This window comes from Xenopus tropicalis, chromosome 2 (genome assembly GCF_000004195.4).
Source record: "Xenopus tropicalis strain Nigerian chromosome 2, UCB_Xtro_10.0, whole genome shotgun sequence".
NCBI classification, from domain to species: Eukaryota; Metazoa; Chordata; class Amphibia; order Anura; family Pipidae; genus Xenopus; species Xenopus tropicalis.
In genome coordinates, this window is record NC_030678.2 from 41,945,684 (window position 1) to 41,957,751 (window position 12,068).

General features: G+C 37.5%; 2 protein-coding genes across 5 annotated transcripts in view; one reads left to right on the forward strand and one right to left on the reverse strand.

The window, feature by feature from the left end:
• Window positions 1-12,068, reverse strand: part of septin4 (septin 4) — a 44,323-nt gene that overhangs the window by 19,420 nt on the left and 12,835 nt on the right. The window lies entirely within an intron of this gene.
• Window positions 25-11,103, forward strand: LOC100485482 (heat shock factor protein 5). 3 transcript variants are annotated; one of them, XM_031896716.1, is made up of 10 exons: window positions 26-1,116; window positions 2,650-2,789; window positions 2,881-2,977; window positions 3,348-3,526; window positions 3,613-3,694; window positions 4,000-4,094; window positions 5,268-5,354; window positions 6,431-6,502; window positions 7,464-7,575; window positions 9,512-11,103. In XM_031896716.1, exons 1-10 carry the CDS (start codon window positions 624-626, stop codon window positions 9,562-9,564), a joined length of 1,410 nt encoding a protein of 469 aa, XP_031752576.1. In that variant the 5' UTR covers window positions 26-623; the 3' UTR covers window positions 9,565-11,103. The 3 variants fall into 3 exon arrangements, with proteins under 3 accessions (XP_031752578.1, XP_031752576.1, XP_031752577.1); XM_031896717.1 differs by having other exon boundaries at window positions 3,616-3,694; XM_031896718.1 differs by lacking the exon at window positions 7,464-7,575 and having other exon boundaries at window positions 25-1,116.

Sequence of the window (12,068 nt, forward strand, 5' to 3'; positions counted from 1 at the left end):
CCACGTGGTATGGCTCCTGCAAAAAGGCGGCATAGTCCATTGTGCTGCGCCTTGTCTGTGTCAAACATGGGAAACGTACGGTCCGGCAGCATTGTGAGCCCCTAAATTGGGTCGGGCTTTCCAGCTAAAGCTGTAGTAAAACCCCCGGTGCTTTGTGACGCTTAAGTGAGCTTCCGCTAAGGGGGTGCGGCTGCTGCGCAACATTCCAGGGAAACTCGAGAGCTGATTGGGTGAAATTTAAATGTGCCGGCCCGTGCGCTGGGACCCTTACCCGTTATAGGAGGGAGAGAGGGAAGGTGGCGCAGAATGGCTGCCATGGGCTTTTGTGGCTTTATATACAGGTAGAATGGCTGACATAAAAGTGCCATAGTGCCAGGACATAGCAAAGTCAGGCTGGTGTTAGACTTGCTTGGGGACCCCCTTTTCCAAGGAAGCATTGCCCAAAAGGCATTACCAATGCTCTGTAGGGAATTGTGATACTACATATTAGGCAGGACAGACTTGTTACCTCTAGATGGCTACAGACTAGTGATTCTAATAGTTCCTGGTATATTTATGCACAGTGTGGCTAAAACCATTTTATAGGTATCAGGTTTGTCATAATTTAGCAGCCTGGTTAGGTAATGGAAGGAGAGCAGCCTGTGCCTACTGTGGAGCTTAACTTCAATAGTTTTGTTGTTAAGTTGTGGGGTATAGTAAACAGCCCACGTTATCAGTCAATATTCTGGGATACTGCTGGGATAAATGTTGTTGTAGTCAAGCAGATGTTTGTGTCTGAGGTGCTTTGCCCTGAGGTGCCACACAGGGAAGATACAAACCCTTTCAAGACAAAAAACTTTGAGAGTTTTATCCGCCAGCTGAATCTGTATGGCTTCAGGAAGGTGCAGAGATCTGACTGCAGGCCCTGTTACCCAGAAGAAGAAGGCGGGGTGCACGTTTTTCACAATCCCAGCTTCCAAAAGGAACACCCAGAATTTTTGGTCAATATCAAGAGGCTGACCAGTAGTAACAAGGCCAAAATAGCTGCAGGCCTTGAAGTGAAGTCTCGGCCAAAAATTTGCTTGAGCTTGCTAAGTACCTGTGCAGCTGGGGAGAAGAAAAATCTGGATAACCAGGGTAATTGTGTGGTTTAGGATTTTACATTTGAAAAAAACTGTAGCTGGTTTTTCTATTCTGATAAACAGAGAATTTAACAGTATGGTTCCTACTGCTAGCGTATACCACTGCCAATGTAATGGCTAAGACCATGGGTTTTGGGTTTAAAGGAGACATATCCTAAAAAAATTATGAATGTACCAGGGAATTATACTCCTCTAGATATAGAAGGATTGTGCTTAAAAAAGTTGTGTTTCTGACTGATTTATTGAGAAATTCCACAAAAACCCCACTAGCCCCGCCCATCTGTTCCACTTTCTGCTGGCTGAATTCTCTGGATGAGCTGGGGAGCCGGCGGCCCTCCGTACCCTGCACTGTAGGATAGGAACCAATCAGCAGCTAGGCTGACCTGATAGGGAACTGAAGCCGGTCTGTGCTTGTGGGAGTGCAGGGCTGTGATTGGCCCTCCCCCTCCTACTGTGCTTCTGGCAGGGACCATTAGGACACGCCCACTCTTCATTTCAAACTGGGACAGAGAAGTGATAGGATCTATAGGGAGCTCCAATAAAGGGGCCATTGTTACAGATAGGGTTAATTTTTAGCACAAAGTGAAACCAGCACCGTATATTATTCATAATTGCCTACAAAATTACCTTTTTTTCCCATTTATCCAATATGTCTCCTTTAATAACATAACATGGCTATTTGTATATGCTACTTTGAAAAACCTTTAGAAATGTAACCTGCAATATACAGTAGCATAAGGTTACCAGATTTCAGGAAGGAGCTGTGACAAATGCAGCTGCACAGTTTTTATGCCATGCCCACTGTTTGGCCATTCCCCAATTGTCATACACCCACTCAACATCACAGGTAAATATTTTAATCTCAAAATAATTTTATACATATTTCTTCCTTCAGGAACAGGAAAGCTGGCATGGGAAATTTGAAGCATGTGGGAGAAGGGAAGGGAGTCAGGTGACAAAAGATAACTCCTGGAATAGCAATTAATGGCTGGGGAGGCAGTTCTGTTGCCACAGGGATATCCAGGGACAGCTTTCAGAGGCAGGGGCACTTGCCAGGGTCAATTTTCCATGGGGACAGGGAATCTGAAATGGGGTAGTCCCCATGAACCGGGGACTTATGGTAACTGTACAATAGCAGATTCTTAAAAGCAATGGCTTAACAAAGACACACCATCTATACAAGCTATGTCAGGATCAGGATATATACTTTGAGCTCACTAAGCACCCTATAAGAGCATGTCATTATGCCATCTGCAATACGAGCATTGGATCCCTTATCCAGAAATCCAAAAGCCTAGAATTAAGGGCAGGTCATGCCCTATAGAGTCCAGTTATTATTTTTTTTACTTTTCAGATAACACACTCAACAATGGCAAAATCAGACTAAGCTGCTCTCCCCACAATGCATTTCTCAGGCATTAGAAAAGTGTGGCACAGCATACGAAATACCCCAAAACCCCTGAATATAGACAAAAATTGCATATATTTTTAGATTAGATTGTTTCTATATGCCTTATTTCTGGTGCAGGTCGAGAGACAGTTGAACCCAAACATTGCACCTTGCAACATGAAAGTCCTCCTTCAAATGCCTCGTTCTCATTTAACCAAATGGACCAGACATCAGTCTCTCAAACAGGGAGTCTTTATTTTGGTCTTCTGCCAGTACAGGTAGAATTTGGATTATTATTAACTATCTGTTCCATAGATAGAAAGTCATGTGTAATCTACAGCCATTGTTACCTCTGTCTTTTCCCATCAGAGTCTGTCTACAATGGAAGGATCAGAACAGGAGTATAGTGCATTTATTTCACCCAGAGCCCCATACCAACAAGTGCTCTGTGCAACAGGTGAAACAGGTGAGCATTGCTACTTCCTTAATGTATTAATAATTAAGGGGACAGTAAACCTCTAAAATAATTTGGTCACATTAAAGTCACTCACATGAAATAACAAAGGTTTGATTAGATGCAATACAATGCAGAGTATTTTGATGGATTTTCATTATACTAAAATAATGATTAGGGTCCAGTAGGATTAATTAACTCGAGATTGAGATTTTACATTCACTGTACACAGCCTCCCATTAATGTAAATAATTCACCCTGCTGCACCCACCAAACATTTGTCAGGTATTGGAAAAGGGTGGCACAGCATAGTGTGAAAGAACAGTATACATTTTTACTATAGATATAATAGATGAGCTTCTCTATATATGTCTTCATTCAGATCCAGGCCCAGAGATGGATGAACCTAAATCACACATTTTGCAACTTGAAAATGCTATTACAGATCCTTCCTCCTCTCCACCCTCCAGCAGCAATATAAACTTTCCATTTAATGGAGTGGATCAGACACCAAGCCCTTCAACAGCAGGAGGGCATTCTTTGGGTCTGCTGCCAATTCAGGTAGAGTATTATCTTCCTCTAGTACAGATCATTTTACCTGAAACCATATGTACTCCCCAATCATTATATTCACTGTCCTTGCCCAGCAGGGTCAGTCTACAATAGAACTGAAGTATGGTAGATTTGTTTCACCCAAAGCCCCATACCCACCATCGCTGTGTCCATCAGGTGAGCATCACTACTTCCTTATTGTAGAAAATTTAATTATTTGTGTATAACTATACCACATTTATATGTTAAATAATCCTCAGCAAATAACTCATAATTCAATCAGGGTTGTGTATAAGCACAATATTCCAGATTTTTGTGACATAAACAATGTTAGTGAGTTGTATTTTTTAGACAGAAAGAACTTTTAACATGAAATTGTTTTTATTTAACCTACAACTGTTGGTTTCTGAACATGTTTCTTTGTGATGCAGACTACGGGGCCTTTTTGTGTTACTACATAATGGCTTGTTCTCTATTTCCAGCATATCTCCAGTGCTGCACATATCCTCTCCTGCACCCTCTCATAGGCTGTGCAAGTCCCACTGCCGCCTCAGGCTTACCTTATAGCTATTTTCAGGTTTGTGTTTCAAAATATGAATGTAGATTAAAATTTACCTATAGGTCATGTTGATCATTTTTGGCTGATAGGGCTGTGTTTGTAAGTAATTGTTGTTCCTAAATCCGACTGCTTTGCCAACCTGACTGTCCCTTCTAAACCTGTCAGTTATAGCTTCTAATGCTAACAGACTTCAGCTGCACAAATATGGCAGCACCCTCATAGGGGAACATGGGGTATCAAATAGGTAATGTAGGCAAATACTTCTAAGCCAAAATTATAAATAGCACGCAAAGACAATGTTGTAATAGATGTAAACAAGTGTTTAATTTTTGGTGTCAGTATTTTTAAGGCATTCATTTGTAGCAGAATGATTCAACTGGGTGGAAATCCCTTGATCCCCATGATTTTATCTGGCAGGTCAGGATTCTTGCATTTGTCCTGCATGATACATTTTAAAGAGCTCATTTGCAAATACATGTGCAAGTGCTTAAAAAAATCAACTTAATTAAGGTAACTGCATCCAAATATGCTATTATAACAGCTAATTGTGCATCTTATCATTAATTGTCTGCTTAATGTTATCCCTAGATTTAGAACGCCAATACATAACATTACAGATAGAGGAGGCATTCACTGACACTCCCTGCTCAGTTCTGTCACTCAGTATTACAGGAGAAGTGGTTATTCACGTAGGGAGGAATGGGGGAAATTACTAGAAGAATAACATGTCCAATAATAGCTCTATTAATTCATTATTTTGTATCTCTGTTGCAATATTTGGTATTTATTCTTGTTTTGCTTTATATAAAATCTGCAAATATTGACACTAGTAGAACCAACCGTATAGCCAATATGAGCACAGGTATGGGACCAGTTATACAGAATGCTCGGAACATGGGGTTTTCCGGGTACGGGATCTTTCTGTAACTTGGATCTCTATACCTTACATCTACTAAAAAATAATGTTTAAACCCAATTGAATTGGTTTGCCTTTAGTAAGGGTTAATTATATCTTTGTTGGCATCAAGAACAAGGTAGTGTTTTATTATTACAAAGAAAGAGTCTATGGAAGATTACCTTCCTGTAATTTGGAGCTTTCTGAATAACAGGTTTCCAGATAACAGATCCCATACCTCTAATTTTAATTACATTTCATAAATGTCTTTGTAATTAGTTTTGTATGTTTTACAGACCCCGCCTAGACAGTCACCAATCCCCATGCACTTCCTGTCCCCAAAAAGGCCTAACCAGGATTCAAGTGACCCCACTGAGGATGAGGTGAATCTAGAAACAATTATTAATGCTGTAAATTAAATGTACTTCGATCCCAAACTAAATAGTGAACCAAACCTTAATAACCATTTATTCAGAAAGGAAGAAAATTTGTATCACATGCAATTCCTGCACAAGCTGTATGCTTGTGTGCCTGTGGTAAGGAAATTAGTTAAACCAAATATACACCAATACACCTTTTTTAATTTAAAAACAAAAAACGATATTTTCTCATTTTAAACAGAGATAATGTGCTCTGCATAAACAACTCCCTCCCTTCATCCACTTGATCGTTTGGCTTACTGGTAAGCAGAAGTCCATTATGCAGGAGGTTTATCGGTGCACTGGTAATTTAATGCTTTATCTCTCCGGAACCCAGACATTTAAACACTCCAATTCCTTGTAATTGTCTAAAATGTCTTAATGAAAGCATTAGTTCAACAGACTAACTTCATGTTGTAAAAGGGTCTATATTGCCCCTTTAAGTTTCACTCTAGAAGGGACAAAAAGAAGGGACTGGCATGGACTAGTGAATTCATGGTAACAAATTTAGCTTTACTCTTGCAAGCACTTGTGAGCAAATAAACAGTAGAAGTCATTTACATTACCCCAGAGTGCAAGAGGTGCACAAGGGGAAATTTAAACGACAGCTACTGTTTATTAATTCCTTGTGCAAGAGCAGAGTGCAGCGTTAGGACTCGCAGCTGAAACCTGTCCTTACAATCTGCCATAGGGTAGGCAGTAAGGACAGGTTGTAGGCTGTGCCTTCTGCAGCTTCCTAACTTGCTTGTCTGAACAACGCACAGGTAAGCGGGTGAAAAGGGGGAGAATTAAGTACTCCTCCTGCCCTCTCCTCACCAGTGCAGTGATGACTAAAGCAGCACTGTGTTTATGGGGGAAGCCGCAGGTGTCTGTTTAATGCAGTATTCAAAGAGCAAAAAAAAAAATATAATATTTATATAAATATATTATATAATACAATATATTATATATATATATATATATATATAATAGTTATACTGTTAATATGTTTTCAGTCATACAAGCTTGTTATCATACATTTACAAAACCTTCTAATGCAGTCTCCTGTGCCTGTGGATTTGCTGTCTCCAAAAAAACCTAAGCCGAATCCAGGTGACTGCAAGAAAGTAAAGGTGAGTTCTGTATCCTAATTCAAAATTAGTTAGTACTTGTGTCAGTGTGTGTGAGTAAGTGTGTGCATGTGTGTATTTGTGTGTACTTGTGAGTGAATATGAGAAAGAGTAGGTAGTGCCTTGCAGGTACAATATATAAAGTTAATGGGGAACTGTGTGTTTTGCTTCCTGGGGCAATCGTGGGTCAAGTGATTATTGCTTGAAAATGCTCAGTGATGTATTTTCAAACAATAATTATCTACCTTCTGATTTCTCCTGCTGAGAGAGAGTACCATTACTGTGTGAGTATTTTCCAGCATCCACACATCCAATAGTTAGTTTTTACCCTAATGGCAGTGAAATTTTAATCATTTATTAATCAAGCATTTATTTAGCAGAAATAAAATCCCCGACCAGAAAGGCTAAAGATGATATTTGTTATCTTCTCTGATTGAACTGTATGATTTATAAAAATGACAGTTGCTTTAGGCTAGTGTGACACATAGGGTTGCCACCTTTTCTTGAAAAAATTACCAACCTTCCTAAATTTGTATATTTCATCCCTATTAATAACATTGGCATCAATCATTTTTTTAAAATAGAATAAGGGTTTGCACACAGAAAACACAAGCACAGTGGAAGTATTAAAAAAGTAGTTATCCTTTATATAATATACAGAAGGTTTAACAATAATCAATTTTAATTACAAAATTACAGAAAATAATACATAAAGTTGTAAAATAATACATACCACAAAAATGTGCATAGGCAAAAAGACACGCAGGTTAGCGAATACACTTGCCAAAGATGATGGTGGTAAGATGGGGTAATTCTCATCTTTGGCAAGTGTATTGTTAAACCTTCTGTATATTATATAAAGGATAACTACTTTTTGTTTTTTTTTAAACAAAAATGCATTTTTGCCATGTATTGTACTAGCCGTAGGGATCGTTGCTTCAATTTTTAATTTTGCAATTAACAGGCAGATAATATGGATACATTGCTTTCATTAGCTCAAACCCAGAGTTATGATATTGTCCCTGATAATCAAAACAAAGAGAGAAGAACACTCTCAAACCAGGAAGTGGCACCTGGTAAGTGAGTTATGGAAACTAGATATTTATTAAGTCCAAGTTCCAATTTACTTGTACACAAGCTTAAATAGACTTTTTATTTCCAAGTAGAGGTGAATTATTTTAGAGTGTGTTCTTTGAACAAGGTGAATGGGAGTTTATCAGCCATGTCTCCTGTTTGAAGTGCCATTAATTAAGTAGAAAAAGTGGTTAATGAAAGGCACATTACTTCATATAAATCTAGAAAAAATCCAGATGCTTCTATTTTGATTTTTTCATCAGATGCCTTCTAGATAAGAAAAGATCAAGTCGCTGGGGCAATGGTAAAGAATCTTGAGCGGTATGTTGTGACTTGTACTGGTAACATGCTCTAGACCCACAAAGCATCATGCAGATACTTTAGAACAGGGATACCCAGAGTTTGTCACCCTGTGATCTACTCTTGCCACCTGGCCTCCATCATGAGATCTAGTTTAATAAAAATAGTTGATGTTTAATACCTAAATACACATAGCAATATATATATATATATATATATAAATTCAGTGTTAAATTCACATTTTATGCCCGCATAACATTATACAACTGCCAACACAGCAGTATGGCTGCAGTCAAAAGTTCTGTTATGTTGGGAGAAAAAAGAAGTGGTGGGATGGCATCCCGCCTTGTGGTCTACAAAAAACTTTAAAGTGATCTACTGGTAGACCGTGACCTACCTCTTGGGCACCCTTGCTTTAGAATATAAAACTAACCCGTACTCTTTTATGCACTGGTGAAAAAGTGGTTAATGGAAGACAACCTGCCTCCTTACAGAAGATGGTACTCATAGGCGGAGGTGATTTTTATGTTTGGGGAGCCATACATGTCAAAGTTGGCCATACATGTCAGATGTAGCAAATTATGCACTGCAGTAAAAATACTCCCATAATTATCTCCCACAGCTCACATTTATTTTAATAGGAAACACTAAGCACATGATATGTAGTAAAAGGCAGTGAGCACTGTCAGACAAAGTTTTCCCTTCTATTTTTAATTCTCTCCTGCTTTTCTCCACTTTTCCTTTCTATTTTTTTATTCTTTCATCATCATTTCTGTACATCTTATACTTTTCTTTACATCCCAGATATTCTTCTTTCTTAAACTATTTTTTTCCCACACTCCTCTCACTTCTTGCCATGGCTGCATTTACATTACTTGGGGAACCATGCAACTTAGGTGAAAGGGGCCCCCAGGGGCCACTGTTATTAGTCCATCAGTCATCTTGACCCCAGGGGGTAGGCTTAGCATAGGTAATAGAGGGCCCCAATCCTTTATGAAGGGTTCAGGGGTTCGGCCAAAAAAAGTGGATTTCACACATCCCTATATAAAATATGTTAGGCAACTGCAAAATAATTTCTGGGGTGGATGTTAGGGGGATCAGTACTTTAATTTGTTCCTGACAAGCCTTTCATGGCCTATCAGTTTCAGCAGAGACTGTACACCGATATTTGGCCATACATGCCTAGACAGTTTATCAAAATTTGACCTGACTGTCTGGCGATGTTTATCACTTTCAAGTCAGTGCTGACACATTATCATGGGTCCTATAGCTGATCAGATAATATTTCATCTTCCAATGTACCTCGTCGGCTTGTGCAAAGGCAGATGGGGAAGTAAGGAGAAGCTGTAGATCTATGACTGACCATATAGTATGTGTCTGGACTATGGGCATATTGGTCAGATACCATAAAAGTCAACTAGTATATGACAACCTTGAATGTGTTATCTTTAACTGATTCTAATTTGTAACTGAATGCAGTCAATAGTCTCTGTTTTACTGCTCCTATTCGTATATAAGATATTGATTATTTTGTATTTTGTTACTGTTTAACATAATGTAATTATTGTTCTTAAGAAACCACTCTAACCAGTTTAATGCATATGAAATATATAATTTGAGCACATTGTTTGTCCACAGACCTCTACCTCTTAGCGGAAGTAGCCTGCATGATGGAACGATTGCCAGAATAGCAGTTATCAGAAGAAGGAGATGAGCAATCGTATTATTTTGCACCACGGTGTTGTTCTTGTTTAGCCATATTCCAGACAGTGTCATTTATTTGTTATATAGTCTATTTAAGATAAGGAAGCAGATTTATATTTATTTTATAAATAGCATTATATATTATTTACATATTAAACTGGGGGTTCCAGGGAAAAGCCAGTAGTTCAGTATTTTTCCCTAGCTATTTACACTTTTCTGACTGTCAGGTATTTAAGGAATAGGAACATTTATGCAAATGGCTTGATTAATATGTCAATTCATCATAATTAGTTCAGCCACTTTTAGCAGTCTGACTCCATCCTGTCATTTGGAATGTTAGAGATCAGCGCTGAGCTCTAACACCCCCACCTCAGGAAATTAACAAGGATTGTGTTACAATTCACACAATGCAAGGTAATAGAAGAATAACAATTTGCTACTACAAACTGATAGTAATTCAGAAAAAAAAGAATAAGCCCTTATTGTTATTTTTTATGCTCATATAATACAAGGAATAGTTATTTCTTCCCTTAGCCTGTACAGTGTTGTTATAGTTCATCTAGTCATAACTAAGAAACACAAAGTCACTGTTTTACACTATAGTGATATGAACCGTGAAGCTATCACTTTGTCATAGTAACATGCTCCACAGAGAAGGGCTGGCACAGGGATTATACTGTTCATTAGTAATGCCAGTTTGGTGCATAAAAGCTAAAAGCTGCTTCTTGTGCTGAATAATGCAGCACTCATCTTGAATCACATTATTTCTCTCGGCTTAGGATCCACATTTTACCTTCACCTCCATTTAATCATTTTGCCAATGAAAGTATACTCCCTGTGCCTGCCACTAGCTATGCACCTATTACTCTGGGGGAAAAATGGACTGGTGGCAGTAATGCCATATAGCTGAACTCTTAAACTATTACTTGTTAAGGAGCTTTTTTTATTTTAAGTATTTAATGTAAAATATAACTTATCTGAAGTAAGATGTTATAACTTATCTGACGCAAGATGTTATACCATTCTATATATAAAAATTGTAAAATGTGATCCAAACCCACAGTGAAAGTGTGTTAGCATGAGCCATTACTATGAGATTTTACAAACTGCTTTTCTATGTTTTCAAACGTATATTTTGAGGAAAATGTCAGAGAGAGGAGTAGGGCGATGTATTATATTAAGTCCCCATTTCTCTTTTGTTTATCCCCAAGTCATTTTTAAACTATCTGTTTTTAAAGATTTTTCTATTTTCAGTATTTAATGTGAAGCAATATATACAGTATATGAGAAAATCTGAAACAGTATTATATATATATATATATATGTGCAATGTCAGTAAAACAAACACCGACAGTATAACTTGTGTTGTTTAGATGTACATAATCTGCCCTGTTTCTCTGGTCAGAAACGGAACTGGGATGTTGCTATTCACCAAGTCATTTTTAAGAACATTTTAAAGCATTTTTGATTTGTAATGTAAAACCAACTAATTTATTATTTTAAATAAGAACTGGACATTTCATGTTATAAAAAGCATTTTTTATTTGTAATGTCCAACCAATTAATTTATTATTTTAAATAATAACTGGACATTCCATGTTATAGAAAGCAGTATATGAAATGAGTAATATCTACTAAAACAGTTTGTTTTGTGCACATAACAGGAAACTACAAGAGCTTAGATGACAACCTTTTGTGTTTTCCAATTGCCTGACTATGCGCTGTAAGCTCAATGCCTTGTACCACTTTACTGAATGTATTGCTGTTTTTTTCTACTCTATGTTAAATGTTTTGCATGAAAAAAATGCACTGATTATAGTGTAGTCATTTACAATGTTTTAAATCCATAGGTATAAATACTAAGAAGGTTAACCTACACTAGGCCATTTATTTTCCTATAAAAGCCAAATTTATAGGAACCCCCCCTGATATTATTGCTTTAAGCAAAAGACATCAGCTTGGCCTGCAAAAGTGCACTATAACTGAAAGAACTGTGTTTAGTCAAGGCTGTGGGCATATAAACCTATGTTCAACAGGGGCCAAATAAATATTATTTTTAAACTGTTTTCAATAAAATCATTAAAATAAACAGTCCCTTTGCATTATGACATGAGATGTTTTATAACGGAGTAAGAGATAGTAACCATAACAGAGATAGTAGCCATAGCAAGTTCAAGAATAATGTGTTGGAAAAATATTGGGGGTTTGTTTTTTTCCACTGTAGCAGGAAGAACAGTTTACCAGAATTAAGTGGAAGAAGTAACCTAAACCTCAATACTATAACACTTAGTAACATATTAGATTCTCACAGCACTAATTATTTAAACAAAAATCTACATAGCACAACAAGTACTGAAGTTTATTGTACATTTAATATTATGAATATATACAGCACTGTACAGACAACAATGAAACTGTGTTAAAAGTACATCTTTTTGGAAGTAGTATTTATGCAAAGCTGTTGACTAGGTTTTAATATGCGAGAGTAAAG

Bases quoted from the DNA above. Each gene is read 5' to 3' on its own strand.
- LOC100485482 (XM_031896716.1), top strand. From the start codon at position 624: ATGGAAGGAGAGCAGCCTGTGCCTACTGTGGAGCTTAACTTCAATAGT. The intron at 5,355-6,430 runs GTGAATCTAGAA...CTTCTAATGCAG, and splicing joins GTGACCCCACTGAGGATGAG to TCTCCTGTGCCTGTGGATTT. The intron at 6,503-7,463 runs GTGAGTTCTGTA...TGCAATTAACAG, and splicing joins GTGACTGCAAGAAAGTAAAG to GCAGATAATATGGATACATT.